At 48.5% G+C, this 16942-nt stretch overlaps 1 protein-coding gene across 11 annotated transcripts in view; it reads right to left on the bottom strand.

The window, feature by feature from the left end:
* Positions 1-16942, bottom strand: part of LOC104068218 (syntaxin-binding protein 4-like) — a 50737-nt gene that overhangs the window by 6250 nt on the left and 27545 nt on the right. For 9 of the 11 annotated variants that reach the window (XR_008452447.1, XR_008452448.1, XM_054080911.1 and 6 more), the window contains 10 exons: positions 14945-15030; positions 14061-14181; positions 12036-12177; positions 11748-11854; positions 11189-11342; positions 8780-8852; positions 5561-5658; positions 2784-2880; positions 1500-1627; positions 874-966 (listed from right to left, as the gene is read on the bottom strand). Coding sequence is in view for 9 of the 11 variants with exons in the window: in XM_054080911.1 (XP_053936886.1) it covers positions 874-966; positions 1500-1627; positions 2784-2880; positions 5561-5658; positions 8780-8852; positions 11189-11342; positions 11748-11854; positions 12036-12177; positions 14061-14181; positions 14945-15030 (1099 nt within the window). In the remaining 2 variants the exon portion in view is untranslated. The remainder of the gene's footprint in view (positions 1-873; positions 967-1499; positions 1628-2783; positions 2881-5560; positions 5659-8779; positions 8853-11188; positions 11343-11747; positions 11855-12035; positions 12178-14060; positions 14182-14944; positions 15031-16942) is intronic. The other 2 variants (XM_054080912.1, XM_054080914.1) reach the window with 2 other exon arrangements.

The raw sequence follows: 16942 nt of genomic DNA on the forward strand, positions 1-16942 counted from the left end.
GCAGTGCTGTAGCCTCTACGGACTGGAATTATTTGTGATACACCTCTTTGTATTTTTCACCATACTTAACTCACTGCTAAAAAGGGGCTGCATAAAATCACAGGTCTGGGTCAGAAGGGACTTCAAAGCCCATCCAGTTCCAACCCCTGCCGTGGGCAGGGACACCTCCCACTGGATCATGGAGCTCAAATCTCCATCCAGCCTGGCCTTGAACACCTCCAGGGATGGGGCAGCCACCACTTTTCTGGGCAACTTGGGCTAGAGCCTCCCCACCCTCACAGCAAAACATTTCTTCTTAACATCTCATCTCAATCTTCCCTCTTTCAGCTCAAAACCATCCCCCCCCATCCTATCCCTGCACTCCCTGATCAAGAGCCCCTCCCCAGCTTTCCTGGAGCCTCTTTCAGGACTGGAAGCTGCTCTAAGGACTCCCCAGAGCCTTCTCTTCTCCAGGCTGAACAACCCCAACTCTCTGTCTCTCCTCATGCAGTAGGTGCTCTAGCCCTCAGAGCATCTCCTTGGCCTCCTCTGGACCTGTTCCAACAGTTCCATGTCCTTCCTGTGCACCGGACTCCAGAACTGGACACGAGGCTCCAGGTGGGGTCTCACCAGAGCAGAGCAGGGGAGAAGAATCCTCCCCTTGCCCTGCTGCGCCTACTGCTTTGGATATTTTCTGTACAAGTAAGTTTTCTTTTGAGGTTTAGTGCAAGAAAGGAGCAATTAAGCAGAGCTGAGGATGAGAAACTGCTTTGTAATGAGGAATGCACAGCATGTAAACTGGTGGCTTGCGAAGAGGGACAGGCTCCACCATTACCCTCACGTATGACTACAGTGAGCTAGAGCAGAAGGCACCAGCCAAGAAATCTGCTCCACCTTTAGCCTTCGGACTTCTTGCCGCAGTTCCATCATTTCCAGGTGCAGGTGCTCCAGCTCGTCATTGTCGTTGCAGCCAAGAGAGTCAGCGGTCTGTGAGGCAGGGGACAGGCAGGATCAGGCACCACTTATGCTTTACCCAAGCGGGGCACTGTATGGCAGGCAGATTGTTTTCCATATCCACAATAATTATGGATCAAAATCACTTTGAAAAGGAGTTGGTGTTTTTATGCAACAGATGAAAAGGCCCATTAAATAATTCAAGTGCAGGGTTTCCCTCCCTGATCTCTGACACAGCTGCTGCGGTGAATTTTCAATTTGCAAACAAGGTAGAATTAGCTGAAATTGATTAATTATGATTAATTAATTAATTATTATTTTCCTTCTGTGTCACTGCCAGGCTGTTTCCTTCAGATCATCCCACAGATATTGTTATTTCCTTATTAAAAATGTGAAGTTTTACAGCTTTTATACAATTTCCTAAAATTGAAATAACTAAGGCATAGTTCTGCCTGCTCTTTATAACAACAAGAAAATGGTGATTTAGCTTTTTGTGTCTCCAAATGTTATGGATATCGTATAGCAGATTAATGGATTCAAAGTAGAAGAGTGCTGGGCTAACTGACCAGAGAGTGAAAAGCCGATGTATCCAGCAAAGTGGCCACTTCATGCTCCGTGAAGACCATGGAGCTGGAATCCAGACCGGCCTCATCCAGCTCCTCTTGCAGCAGGTTCCTGAGCACTTGGAGGAGATCTGCAAGAAAGAATCAGTTTTAGTGGGCTAAAAGAGAAAAGCACTGTCTGTTAGTAGATAATGCCAGCAATTAGATCCACTGGCTGCTGAGCAGAGTGGGTTGGGAGATGCTGAGTAAAGCAGGTTGGGAAATGCTAAGCAATCTCCTCTAACACCCCTGGGTTCTCCAGTAATCCCAGCAAGCTTCAATAAGTTGTTGACAATCTTTACCAGGCTCTTGTTTTTATTCAACTGAAAAAAAACATTAAACTTTTAACACACTTCCCCCCCCTCCAACACTTCTGTGAAGCAGAGTTTTCACAATTGCAGTTCTCAGAGTTCTAAAATTTGAAGCCAAACCCCACATTTCTCTGAGAAAAGGCAGCTGCCTGCCTGCTGGCAGTTCTTGGGTTGCTGATTTAAACAAAACCCAACTCAATGACTTCAGAACCCAGAAAAAATTGTTTTATTGACAAGTTTGAAAAGCCAGATCTGTTTTGCTTTCGGATACGGAGGAAAGCAGAGAGTGAGAGGCCACACAGGACAGACGGGAGGGGAGGCAGCACTGGGGTCCAAGCTCCTCCACTCCTCAGCCCGAGGCTGCAGCAGCAGCCAGAGCTTTTCCACGAGACCAGCATCTTTCCTGCCAGTGCATTTGCTGAATGCCCTGAATTGTCCTTATTTCTATTGCCACAAACTCTGGAGCCAGGCACTCCCAGGAGAGGCATATGGTTCTGTATCCCGTCTCTCGCTCTGCAGAAACACAGACATTCAAGAGGTGCTGTGCATTGCAAGCTTTTTCTATCTGTGGAGACAGCACTGATGGCTTTGATTTTTAGTGAAACATTTTTAGGGAGCAGACCCTGTATGCCAGAGATGCTCTGGCAGCTCATGGAAAGCAGAGCAGGTTTTTAGTGTCTGTGTGTCCCCTGGCAGCTCCTGTGATCGAGCTGGGGGTTGAGGAAAGTGAAGCCCTCACACCGACTTCCTTGTGTTTGCAGGTTACAAATGTTTTACCAAACACCTGCTCTTGTATTAGTGACTTTCCTTAGGTATTTTGAGGCTATATCAATACCCAGGTAGGGGTCTTACCTGCTACCTCTCAGCAGATGCCCCTCTGCTTTCTCAGCCTCCAGCCAAGATACTCAGAAATGCAAAAGCCTTCCCCTCTGCTCACCTCCATAGGCCACCGTCCCCTGCGAGTCTGTGGTCAAGCTCTGCCGCAACTGCCGTTTCTTCTCCTCGGTCACATCCAGACCAAGATACTGCAGAACCTTGAGCAGAAACAATGAGCCTTTAAAAGGAAAAATACTGGAAAAGCAACTCTTTGAAGTAAGCGCTGGGAAGACAAACAGTGATCTGTTCTCCTGGAAGTGACTCTCCAGTCAACATCTCCCACAGGAGTAAGCTTGGGCTGGATTTCCAGTCTCTCCTTTCCCCTGCATGTCTATTCCTGAAGACAAGGACATGATCATATCCCTGCAACAACACTTTATAACGAGTGCAGGCAGTTTTGCAGCTATGGCAGATTACCAGGGTCTACAAAAAGCCTGTGGAGCTGTAGCAAGGCTCAGCGACCAAGAGTTCAGCCTCTCCTCTTTCTCTTACTGCCCAGGATTTGCATTTGGGACTGAAAAGATGAAAGCCATTCACAGAGTATTTCCCGTGGCAACAGGAGACATTCAAACATTTTGCTCTTCATTGCACCTTTTGGTCTCTCAATATGCCTGATGCCGTCTGCTATTGATATTTATCAGTTCAACTCCAGGGCAGCACACAGAAGCAGATAAACCTGTGCAAATCCTACTTTGCTGCTGGCAGCAGCAAGTAAAGGTTTATAAAAGACAAAATCAAGCTCAGCAGACTCTGGGAAAGAGCCTGAATTGAATGTTTGCCTGTCCCAGGCTGCACACACAGCTCCTGCTCACACACGCACAGCACTGCCCTCACTGTCTCATGGGGAAGGGCTGAAGATGAATTCTTGTTCACATCTCTTTCACCAGCAAGCCCATGGGACCCATCCCATCTCACTTGCAGCCTACGAGGACTGAGTCCCACCTCCTGCTCCTCTGCCTACCATCCCTGCACTGGGCGGTGTTGCCAGCTCCTGAGCATTGGGATGCCCTGATCCTCAGCCTGCAGATGTTGGCATCTGGCGTTGGCCATCCCCAAAACACCTCAGATATGTACCAGTCTGTGTGCACCTCCTGACCAGGCACAGTTGCAGCTGCCTGCTCATAAACTCAGCCTTTAAAAGGGAAAGCCAAGTGTCCCCATTCCTCCCATCAAAGAAGAACTGCTTTTATACCCACGATGAGCAAAGGTTGCTGTGAAAATGAAATCCAAAATCACACTGTAAGAGAAATAGGCAGGCTCTGGGAAACCCTACAGCAGCCTCCCAGAACTGAAAGGGACTCCAAGGAAGCTGTGGGGGGCTCTTGGTCAGGGACTGCAGAGATTGGATGAGGGTTTTTTAGCCGAAAGAGGGGAGATTGAGATGAGATCTTAGGAAGAAATGTTTTGCTGTGAGGGTGGGGAGGCCCTGGCCCAGGTTGCCTGAAAAGTGGTGTCTGCCCGGTCCTTGGAGGTGTTCAAGGCCAGGCTGGATGGGGCTTTGAGCAACTGGATCCAGTGGGAGGTGTCTCTGCTCATGGCGGGGGCTGGAACTGTATGAGCTTTAAGGTTTCTACCAGACCAAACCTTTCTGCGATTCTGTGTGTGCTGTCCTGCCAGCAGCCGAGAGCAGGGAAAGGGCAAGCACTGCATCCACGGTCAGGCAGCAGCAGCTGCTTGGTGCACCGGCCCTTGCTGGGGTCCCCAGCCCTGCAAAAGAGCTGTGTTCCTGTGTTCTCCCCTCAAATCCCAATGCAGGGGGACCTGCACCTCAAAACCAGACTAGGCCCATGGCCCTCAGGGTCACTGCCCTTTTGTCTCAGAGAGCAAAAAGGCAGCTCCACTCCTTGCACTTTGATGGTGCCCAGGGAATTAATTTTCCATAAAATCCAATTCTAGCTGGATCCTTGGGGAGGTATCCCATATTCCAGCATTCTCTTGCCCACACCAGGCTGCCTGAGGTCACCCCAGCAGCAACAGCAGCACCAGAAAGTTTGGAGGGCAGCTGCCTGCAACCACATCCCCAAGTTAAACACATGACATATAAGGGAGATGCAAATGCCACGAGGAGAGATCCAGAGCTCCCCAGAGCATTGAGAATAGCTGAGATGAGCCACAGTGTGTACAAATGCCCCTTCAGACATGACTGGGATATTTCACTATGCCATCTTCTCCCTTTTTGTCTTTAGAGGCTGGAACCAGCCTCCAGCAATCTCGATTGAAGAGCTGAGACATCCCCCCCTTTTCTTTTTTTATCCCAGAATCTTGCCAATCAAAGATTTTGGTGGCCAACTGTTATGCTTCTGTCTAAAAATCAGATTAATTAATTGTACACATGAGTGGCGTGATGCTAATGACGGATGCAATGTTCTGAGCACTGCAGCTGGCTCTGCACTCCAATTGCCTGCGCCAATGCAACTCCCCGAGCAGCGTGGCTAGCATCCTGGAGTGGTGAAGGAGAATTAGGCTGGGACCGGCTGATTGGCAGAGGATGGTGTATGTGGATATTTGAACACTGGTCAAGAGCTATGGCTTTATTCTGTGCAGATGGGCAGGCTGGATCTCTTAGACTATTTCTATTCAGGCTTGCACTTTGTAAACCCTCCAGAAACCAAGCAGCACAGTGACTCCCATGCTGCACCTGTCCTGATCCTCACCTGCCTGAGGGCAACACTGGTGCAAGAATCAAAACTGGAAGGTCTCAACTGATTCCTTCACAGAAAAACAAGAGGACACCATTCCTATGGTCTTATTTTGTTTGCTAATATTTTGTGCATAGCGCACCTTGGCAGAGGGTTGAGGGGAGACCTCACTCTAAGAAGAGGGACCTGTTCCACTTACCAGTTCCAGTTTCCCATCCTTGAGCCGGATATGGGGATCCAATGCTACTTTTGGTTTGGTGCCTGAAGCTGCTTTATGATTGGATTCTGAAGTGGGTGCTGAAAAGCCAAAAGTAAATGTTAATGGAGGAGCACTTGGGTAGAGGAAAGAGAATCTTGCACAGCAATATGTAGAACTCCTGTTGCATGAAATACAATGTGGGTGCAGCAAAAATCAGAGACCAAGATTTAGCAAATCCAGTCCTGGAAGGCTCAGCTAGGTCAGTGCTGAAAATATTGGATACCAGGGCAAAACTTTAGTGAAACTGGGGTTGTTTCATCCAAGGACCTCAGGACTGCAAAAATACCACTTGAGAAATTTCCAATCACACTTATTTTGTGGAATCCTGCGATCTGTAGTTATGGTGATCTAGGAAAAAAAAATATCTGCCTGGTTATTCCATTCCATTCCATTCCATTCCATTCCATTCCATTCCATTCCATTCCATTCCATTCCAATGGACTGAGCAAACCTGAAATGCAACACTTTCTAATACACAGCCTTAGTTTTCACAACACCTATGGAAATGGGAGTTGATGGGTTAAAAGCAGCGTAGAAAACCACCAGTGAAAAAAACCCTCGTCAAAGCTGCAAAAAGCCTTGAAGCCTCTCCCCTCAGCTGGGCAGGTGGTGGTCCTCAGGAGAAGGAGCCACGTGTGTTGCGAGGCAGACACCTAGAAGAAAGAGGTGGCAAGGGCAGCTACTTTGCTGGCAAAAAGCTCTGTAAGATCAAAAAAGCCAGCTGCTGACAGCTGCTCCATCCGTGGAGCGATCCGCTCCTTCCTATTGCGATTAAGCCTTGTCTACAACTGCGGTGCTTTTCCCTGGGGTAGGGACTGCTGGAGGTGGAATTGCTCAGGAGCTCCCTGCCTGAGCCCTGCTGTACCTGCAGCCCCACTGCATGCCTGCCCTGCTCACCAACAAGCCGTCAGCCCAGGGACAACGTTCCTTCTTGTGCCACCAGCTCAGGATTTGCCCAGAGAGCAATTTCTTCCACCTGCTTGGAATCTGGTTAACATCATGGGAAGTCTTGCCAAGTGACTTCGCTTTGCCTGAACTTCTCAGGTGCTTGACATCCCACCCTTCTCAACACCAGGGCAGAGATCAGGCACAGGGAAAAGGGAGCTAGGAGCAGTGGAAGTGCTAATCATCCTAATCTGGAGCACCTCCTGCACGAGGACAGGCTGAGAGAGTTGGGGTTGTTCAGCCTGGAGAAGAGAAGGCTCCGAGGAGACCTTATAGTGACCTTCCAGTACCTGAAGGGGCTACAAGAAAGCTGGAGAGGGACTTTTTATAAAGTCATGTAGTGATAGGATGAGGGGCAGTGGCTTTAAATTGGAAGAGGGATGATTTAGACAAGACATAAGGAGGAAATTCTTCACAATGAGGGGGGTGAGGCCCTGGAAGTTGCTCAGGGAAGATGTAGATGCTCCATCCCTGGAGGTGTTCAAGGCCAAGTTGGATGGGGCCTTAGTCAGCCTTACCCAGTGGGAGGTGTCCCTGCCCATGGCAAGGGGAGTGTAATTGGGTGATCTTTAATGTCCTTTCCAACCCAAAACATTCTGTGATTCTGTGATTATATGATTCATCCACTCTGCTAACGCCAGCAGCTGGGAAGCAGCAAGAGGTAACAAATGGGTTTGGTGGACTGGCCACCACCACTTCACTCTCCAAGTTCAAGAGCAGAGCTGTCACCTCTTGATGTGTGGCTAATCAGGATTAGCTCCTCATGGCTTTGCTGTCAGCTCTGGACACACCTGTACAGAGGGTATCCATCAGGCACCCACAGAGAGGCACTGGCCTAGGCTCCAAGCCTTGCTGCTGCTCTTTCAAAAATATTTGTCTGTTTTCATGGATGACAACGCTGACACAAAGCCTCCTCAGCATTTCACATCAGAAACCCACGTGTAATGAAATCTCCCAGCTCAGTCAGGAAGCGATTAGGTCATCGGGATTTGCTGGATTGCCTGCATGACCCATGGCTTTGCTCCCCATCACCAGCAGCTCTGGCTGTTGGTCATAGCCACCTGAGAGCTTGCCTGAAATCAAAGCTGCAGGGTGCTCAGAGCAGGGCAGTCCCTGCCCAGGAGCACGGCAGGTGGAGGCTGATGCCAGCCTGAGGCGAGACAGGGATCCCCGGGAGCAGAGCGCTGACATACGCCCAGCCCAGCACTGCCTGCCCTCCATCTCTTCCGGTATTTCCAGGTATGGACTAAACACAATTTACCTTGCAACGCTCACTCTTAGCCCTCCAGATGGAAATTACAACACAGCACAGGGATCTGCAAGCAGGGCCAGTGCCTCAGCAGCACGCGGGACAGGAGGAGTTGGCTGCAAGTGTGATGGGCTGCATTTGCCAGGAACTCACTAGGGAAAGCCCAGCTTTTCTTCTGAGTGGGGACATGTCACAGGAACATCGGGTATTTTGCTGGAGGTCATCTTCCTGAACACTGGGTCATGTGAGTTATTGAGATTCCCTGTGGTTCCTGAGGGACCTGTGACGCTGCAGAGTGATTTGAGTTCCTGCTGCTGTCCTGTTTGGTGAACAGAGTGGGTCTCTCCCACAAAAGTTAAGAGCTCAGTACAGGACTCAGAGCGTGGAGAGAAAAAACAGTATGGAAAAGTAAACAAACCATGGAGTTTGGATGCAGAAAGAAATGTGTCTTAATCACATCTATAAGCAATTTCCCAGTTTGACCAACTGAGGGCATCCTTACTGCCTGTATGACGCCCAGGGCTGCCGGATCCATTACAACTATCATCAACTGACTTTTTTATACTGTGTCACCGAGGACCACCCATTCCCATCAGAAAGGAATGTTGCCTGGAATGTGACCTGCTGGATGCAGTCGGACATGAGCTTTGCATGTGGGCAAAGACACTGCATGAAAAACAGGCTCTGAGTGGAAGAAGTTTTCTCCTATGAACACCTTAGTCCTTTGACTGTTTTAGTGAAGCATTTTGCTACTACAGACAAACACGGACATCATTACTACCTGCTGAGCAAGCCAAGCTGCTGCCTTGCCTCTCTCCTAGCTGTCTGAGTCTTACCATCACCCTGTTAGACTCCACTACAGCAGCATAAACACTGATAAAAGTTAATTTCATCACCCTCATCCCTGAGGAGCCAAGATTGCATCTGTCACCCACCCACAGAAAGGAACTTGGCAGGGCTCTTACCTGAGACAGTAAGCTCTGGTGGGCAAATGTCCGGTGACAAAGAAGGCACAGGAAAGTGATTTTCATGTCTATTCTAGAAAACCAAGACAAAACAGCACAGAGAATTGTTAAGAAGAATCTGTTGGTACAAATGGGGAGCAGAAGATAGAGGTGGTCAAGAGAGAGCAACCGATCCGGCTAATAAACAGCAAAGGCACCACATATGGTGCATATGGGCCAAAAGGCATTCCAGGGGTTTCTCTGGCAGCACTCGGCAACAGGGACATTCCTGAGACATCTCAAAATCCCTGGTCACACACAGAATACTGAGTTTGTCACTACAGTAACTGAGAGCTGAGGATGGATTTGCCTCTGCATGCTTTCTCCGTAAAGATTCTCCCTTAAGCTCTGCATCCAACCTACCAGCAAGGTCCTGAGTCTGACCACAGCCTGCTGTGTTATTTGGAGAGGGGCAGTTTTAGACTAGGCATTAGGAAGAAGTTCTTCACAATGAGGTTGGGGAGGCACTGGCCAGGTTGCTCAGGGAAGTGGTGGATAGCCCATCCGTGGAGGTGTTCAAGGCCAGGCTGGATGGGGCTTTGAGCCCCCTGATCCAGTGGGAGTTGTCCCTGCCCATGGCAGGGAGTGGAACTGGATGGGCTTTGAGGTACCTTCCAACTCAAACCATTCCATGATTCTATGGTTCTATTTGCCCAAACCAGAAAATTATCACAGTGAGAAAGGCAGGGAGCTAAGACCAGTGCCTGCCCTTTGCCAAATGCCAGAAGTAAGAGGGAAAAGTAGAATCACAGGGCAGGCATGCTGAGCACCACCGAGATCATGCTTCCACAGCAGGGAACTTGGATATGGATAGGAACGTGGATAAGGATATGGAGCTGTTGGAATGAGTCCAGAGGAGGCTACAAAGATGATTGGAGGGCTGGAGCACCTTCCATATGAAGACAGGAGAGTTGGGCTTGTTCAGCCTGGAAAAGAGAAGGCTCAGAGGAGATCTTATAGCGACCTTCCAGTACCTGAAGGAGGCCTACAGGAAAGCTAGAGAAGGGCTATTCGTAAAGGCTTGTGGTGATAAGACAAGGGGGAACGGGTATAAACTGGAGAGGGGCACATTTAGACTGGACATTAGGAAGAATTTCTTTACCATAAGAATAGTGAGACACTGGAAGAGGTTGCCAAGAGAAGTCGTTGGTGCCCCGTCCCTGGAGGTGTTCAAGACCAGCTTTGATGGGCCCTTGGGCAGCCTGATTTAGTGGGATGTCCCTGTCCACGGCAGGGGGGTTGGAACTAGATGACCTTTAAGGTCCCTTCCAACCCTAAATATTCTATGATTCTATGATTCTATGAACTTAGATGCAGAAAGGGGCACAGTTCTAGTGCTGAGGATACACGAACAGGCAGCATGGGTGCCTTAGCACATTTTCCCTGGCATGGAAGCCCAGATCTCATTAACAGTTCCATCTTTTAGCAGGAAAGGTGCAATTTAATTCCAGCTGGCAATGGAATTTCACATAGGTGCATGATGTTACAGGAGCACAGCTTCTGCTGGATGGTGAAGGATCTACCGACAGTGCTCAGCTCTATTTGTGTGGGCTAAGGCTGACTTCCACAGGTGCATCTCTAGCCTGATACACACAAAGGCAACGTGGATGTGGCATACTTGCAAGCCCACATCTCCACTGGATCTGGAAAGAAAGATCTTTTATGAATGATGCTTGAATGAAAGGAACTTCCAGCCTGCCTTTTCTAAAGGAAGTTTATGTGGAAGAGAGCAGAAGGAACAACCGGCAACACACTAGTCCAGGAGAGGAGCAACAAATGCACGGAACCCAACCACAGAACTAAATTATCATGAGGGTGGTGTGATTCAATCCTGTCTCACCACACACCACTTCCAGCACTTGTCTCTGCAAACACAACATGGAGTGAAGTTTCACAGGAAGAATGAGCCTGCCTTATCATTAGGTTCATGAAGAACAGAAACAGGCTGCTTAGGAATGCTGCGGGTTCATCCTCGTCAGAGTTCTTTAAGAACAAAGAATTGTTCCTGCCTTTGGGTAGGAGAAGAGATCAAACCGACTCCCAAGATCCCCTCCAGCCCTGTGACTGGTACTGAATGAGATTCAGCTTGGCATCCACAGAAGGGTTTTGTTTTTTTAGAACCAGAGACTTCTGAAACAGGTCTGCATGCAGGCCCTGGAGAAGACACTCTTCTCATTACCTTCACAGATCCTTCACTGTCTCAAACCCAAGGTGTAAGAAACAATATTCCAGTGCCTGCTTTTATAGGGCTACACATCAGCATCACAGACTCTCACTGCCCAGGACTACCCTGCAGTCTCTGAAGAAGAGTTTTCTGATCAAAGAAAGGTAACAGGTCTTATGTCCATTTTGATATGTACTTTGACCTACCTCTGGGGACCTCACATGGACCTTCAGTCTGCAGGAGCTCAGCCCGTTCCCCACAGCCTTTGGAGGTGGCAATGGGACGTTATTATGAACTGACAGTCCAGGGTGTAACCGTCCCTTTCCAGGAATAAAGGCCACTTCTGTGTTTCCCTCGTGTCTTAAACAAAAAACAAATATAGCACATTTTATTAACAAAAACAGGAAAAAAAAAGAACACAGATTTGCAGAACTCCTATGCTTGTGGATCTTTCTCTGGGACAATTTCACTGTAGCCCACGTAGGCTGCACCAGTGGAGCTGGATCTCCAGCAGCCGTGTTACTTCTTTGAACTGCAGAACTCTGCTGGGCAGCGATGAGGGATATTCATGAGGAGAATAACATTGGGAAGGGCTAGATTACACTGCAGAATGATCCATACATTCAAAATTTCCTTATATGACCACTTATCAGGACACTTTAGACTAAAATGCTTCAGGCTTCTTGAAGCCAAACATTCAAAAGGCATTTCTGCCTAAGACTCAGCAGCGCTGTGATGACGACAGGAAACACACTTTATGCCCACCTGAATTTGGCTTTTGCAATTATTTTTCTGGCCTCTTCATGGGTGATGCCCACCAAAGAATCTCTGTTGATAGCGATTAGTTGGTCACCAGGTCGGAGCCGACCATCCTAAACAAAGAAGGAGAAAGTCAGAGCATTGGGAAGAAACATCTCTCTGCCCAAAGCCTTCTCCCGCACTACAGATCCTCATTAGTCCGTGCAATGCATTACTCATCCATTCTTAGAAAAGCTGCTTCGGAACAATTACAGCCTCTTGGAGAGGTCTCCATTGCAAAGCCATTGAGCTTACCTTGTAACAGTCACCATCTGGCATAAGCTCTTGAACATAAATCATGGGGCCATCCAGCCTGTTAGATCCACCACTGACTGTCAGTCCTAAGCCGGAGGATTTTGCTATAGAAATGCTCTGGATTCCTGATTCAATGGAGTAGCTGCAAGGGAGACACATTAGCAGGTGACTCAAGGTGTTCAGATTTATTTCCCCATGTCACTGAGCAAATATTTCCTTGCTTTCTTTCCATGCATGATCCTTTTAACTTCTCCCATCCATTTCTGCCTCTGCATCTTTTCTTGCATCCAACCTTGGAAAGAAGAGGTGAGGGCTCAAGTTTCTCAGTAGATATTGCTCAGCATTATGGAGGTGACTGCCATGCGTAATCCCAAATACTGGGGAACACTAATTAGCATTTAGAAAATAAAGAGGGATGATATTGAAGGTTTAGCCAGAATATACTTGGCACTCTTGGTTATTATATCCAGAAGCACATGAAAGATTGATGGGGTTATGGTTTGAATCTAGCTAAATCACTAGACAGCAATTTACAGATTGGTCATCTAAAGCAGCCTTAGCGAACGTCAAAGTGAAGGTCAAAATGCACAGCTGACTGTCCTAACTCAGGTTTGGGTTCCAGATTCTGTGAGATGCCCTAAGAAATGAGCCCTTAAGCACCTTTATGGAGTAGCCACCACACTGTGATTTACTGCTGTGGCTGTGGTACAGATCCCAGTCAAGGCTGCACCGCAAATGGAGCAGTAAACCCTTCACTCCAAGAACTGCCTGCTCAACAGCAGCCAAGAGGCAGCTCCGTGCCAGGAGGGAGGTTTAGCAATTGCCGTAAGTGTTTGTGGGAACACAAGTCTCACTGACCACCCTTGGGTCGGTGGCAGCATTACAGCAGAGAGGTGCTAGGGAAGGATTTGGTGGGATCCAAGGGTCAGCGAGCCTTTGCCTCCTCACGGTCTGCATTCAGGTGGCTTTTCTCCTTCTCAATCTGTTTGCACAGCAGCCACTCACCAACTGGTATGCAGTTTCTGGTGATTCTTGTGTAATCAAATAACTTCAAATGCAACATCAGCTGTGCATCCCTCGCCTCAGATTGACACCAGTGCATAACAGCCCTGCGCTGTGCAGTGGTGCCATCCCCAGGGGTCAGACATCCCAGGGACAGAGCACACTGCCAGCACCCCCAGAGTGGCCCATCGAGAATAAGGGCAGCACTCACTCAGTACGCATCTCATGGAAAACCTTGCTCTAAGAAATATTTAGGAAAATGATGTCACAACCTGCAGCATTGAAGCCTTCAATTCCAATAAAAATACCAGACACTGTCTGGGTGAGACTGAATCGTATCTGAGTCCTGTTGCTCAGTGGGTTGGCAGGACCTCAGATGACACCACGAGGAGATACATAGACTGAAAGATGCATAGACTGAGAGATGCATAGACTCTGTCTGGACAACAGACAGAGTCCTGGACAACCGCTGGTTGACACGAAAGCAAAGAGCGTCAGGAGTGTTTGCATCGAGAGGGCAGTGCTTGTGCTCTTGTTGCACCATGCCAACATGCCAGAAAGCAAGGCAATAGCAAATAAGCTCCTGAAACACTTTCTGAAAACACCACTGGCCTCCCAGAAACACTCCGCTCATGGCATTGTTCATAAAGGTGATGTGCAGCTTCCTCTCAGCTGTCTCTAAGCCTTCTCCCTGGGGTTTCAGAGGGAAGGAAGAGGAGCATTTGCATTGTTAACCAAGCTGCAGACATATTGACTGCCTCAAATGGGAAGCTTCCTAGCTCTTGGGCACAGGCTTCCCCAGGAACAGTCAAGATGCCACCACGACAAGGACTTCTAGAAGATGCTGAGCTGTCCTAGCCATTGTGGTGATACAACAGGGTAGAGGACATAAGGTTGCCCAAAGCAGTTCTTCACGCACTGGAATTATTTATTGCATCTGCCCCTGAGACAGTGTTAGACACTTAGTGATATCTTCATGACTGAAACAAAGGACAGGCTCTGCAAGGCCGGCCCTGTACGTACTGCGTGTGAGGGGTGTGCGCTGGGTTCCCAACAAAGGGGCCATGGGAATTGGCAGGGCTTAGCAGCAGCGGGCTCTGAGAGCGTGAGGAGGAGCCTGAGGATGTACTTTCCAGGTATCGACCTGAACAGCAAAGTCAGAGTCAGTCAAGGAATACAAATACTCCAGCATCACCCTCCTCCCCTCTTTGCCACTGACAGCTGACACCATTTCCCTAGCTTTTTGGGGAAAGCCACCTGGTGGTTGAAGCCCTCAGTCTATCGTTCATGGAGAGCCTCCTCAGCACAACTCCTGCATGGGACTGTATCTGTGCCACAGGGGAACGGCTAACAGCATTCTGGTAGCACACCAAGCCAGGGGATACCTTCTTTTCCCACACACACGATTTGGTGCAGCCTGCTTAGGTTAACCTTATTGCATTCCATTAGGCGTTTTCCATTTGCAATGTAAAATAATGATAATTGAACAAACAATTGCTGGAATGCTTTGGAAATTCATAATAGGAAACTGCACCTGCAGAGATGGGTACTGCTGGGGCTACCTGCCCAGCACATTGGTTAAGCAAAATCTGGGGATCTGGAAGCTGGTAAGACTCCAGTTCAGTTGCGCCTCCCTCACTCCATGGAGGCTGCCTTGCCACCTCATTTGGTGCCCGCTGCCTTGCTGGGCACTTTGCGCACACAGGACCGGCTGTGGCTGCTGCTCTGCGCCCAGGGACACGCTGACTGCTTCCAATAAGGATAAACAGAACTTCTATTCCTTTGAAACTCCACCCAAACACCTACACAAATCCAAAACTCCTTCAAAACAACACTGGGCTAAAGAAGACTCTATTGGCATAGAGAGGGGCTTTCGATTTCCCCCTGAGGCAGGCTGATCTACTCACTGCCGCTGTGCAGGATTGGCGAGCTCCGTGCTGAGCCCGTATTGCTCTGGGAGCCAAACTTCTCCAATAGCTCAGAGAACTCTCTCCTGGAAGATAAACATGAAATAGTCAGCTGCTGCTCAAAACTGTTTCCCACCTGATGATACGATAACAGTGTTTCTGCTGGCAGTAATTTACTCTCAAGCATACATGGCTGATTCTGTCCAGCCTTGGGAAGCAGACAGAACTTTCTCATGCACAAAGGTATAACCTCATGGTGTTGAAAGGCTGTGCAAAGCTTAAGGTTGATTGATAATCAACCTCATGGCAGTACAGATTTCCTGTCATGGGCTGGAGCTTCAGTGTGCTCTTTCTCTGCCCTGGAAACTGTTCAGGTGGAGCTGCACGCAGAAAGCATTCTGGGGCAGCAGAGGCTTGTGTACTCTCCCCAGCAGCTCATGCTGAATTCCGCACATGCTACATTTGCAGATATCAACATCATAAGGGCTTGTTGGTGAATTCAAGAGCAGGGAGGAATGGCAGCTCACAAACATTTAGCAAGATTCCTCTGTCCTGATGTAAACCGCCCTGCTTCCTATATTGCCTCTATGCAAAGCAATCTCATCCACAGAAACCCCTGGAAAGCTGGCTCTGTGCCCAAGGGCCTTCATTAATGCTTCCCTTCCAGGTCGAGTTCAACCATCGTGTAACTACCCACGTGTGCCAAATACTTGAGGAGCTGTAACTACCTGTACACAAGAGGTGAATGGCTTTGTGACTTTCCTTTTGCCAAGTCTATCATGTTGAGGTTTTAAACCCCTATTAAGAACCACCATTAACCATGTTTACCACCTCCTGCATCGTTTCTGTAATCCTTCTTTGAGCTGCTATTGGCCTCTCACAGAGGATGCCATGTTTAAGCATCAGCCTCCTCTGCCCATCCCTGCCACACCAGCTCTTTGTTCCCAGGAGCAAGCTGTCCCTCTGCAACTCCTCTGCCTTCATAAACCAACACTACCTGATCAATCCAACCTTCTGACAGAGAGAAGAGCCTAAAGGATGACTGATTTCTTACAGGTGTCACTAAATAAGCAGCCAGGCAGTGGGGAGAGGCCTTGAAAGTATTGTTTTTGTGGCCAAGGTAACAACCTTAGATGTCTGTTTTGAAGGCATGAGGGAATCCCCATGGGAAGGTGCCTCCTTGATGCTGTAGCCACAGGAAGAGTCTGGTTGCGACTGGTGAGCGACAGTCAGACAAGCTCCAGGCAAGGCTGTAGGCAACCAGCCACAGCAAAGTGTCCTCAGCAAGGAGACTCTTCTTACACACCAGCAGATGTTGTGTCATCTGTGTACTTTACCAAGACAGATGTCATACTATTGGCTAGATGGGAGTCAACAATATTAAACGATGAATGAATCATCAGCTCTTTAGGTTCCTACTGGAAATGCTCTCAGTAATTTATGTCTTCCCATTAACAAACAGCTCCTTAATGAACTTCAAAGAGCAGTGCCTGCCATATCTATTATTGCCATCAAATATAAGCCTTATTCATGCTATTTGATGCTAATTTTATATCTATGTCACACAATACTCAATGGAATGCCTTGGTGAACACTGTGCATCAACACTATTGTCTCTATGTACTATACCCAGGACCTTAAAAAGAAGACAACTACTTTGTTCAAAGACCCCATCTTCCACAAAACTGTTCTCACTACCAGTTTCATAGCAGTAAACACGGCAATAGAGATAAAAGCCCTGAGAAAATGGAAGGATGGTGTAGACGGGGAGGCCCTAGTCAGGTTGCCCAGACCAGTGGTGGCTGCCCCATCTCTGGAGGTATGCAAGGCCAGGTTGGATGAGGCTTTGATCCCCCTAATCAAGTGGAAGGTGTCCCTGCCCATGGCAGGGGGCTGGAACTGGATGGGCTTTTAGGTCCCTTCCACCCAAACCATTCCATGATTCTATGATCCTATGACCCCAGAGCAGCAGTTTGCTCTTCCCTGGGTTAAGCCTTG

The sequence above is a fragment of the Cuculus canorus genome, chromosome 15, assembly GCF_017976375.1.
Source record: "Cuculus canorus isolate bCucCan1 chromosome 15, bCucCan1.pri, whole genome shotgun sequence".
Classification (NCBI taxonomy): Eukaryota; Metazoa; Chordata; class Aves; order Cuculiformes; family Cuculidae; genus Cuculus; species Cuculus canorus.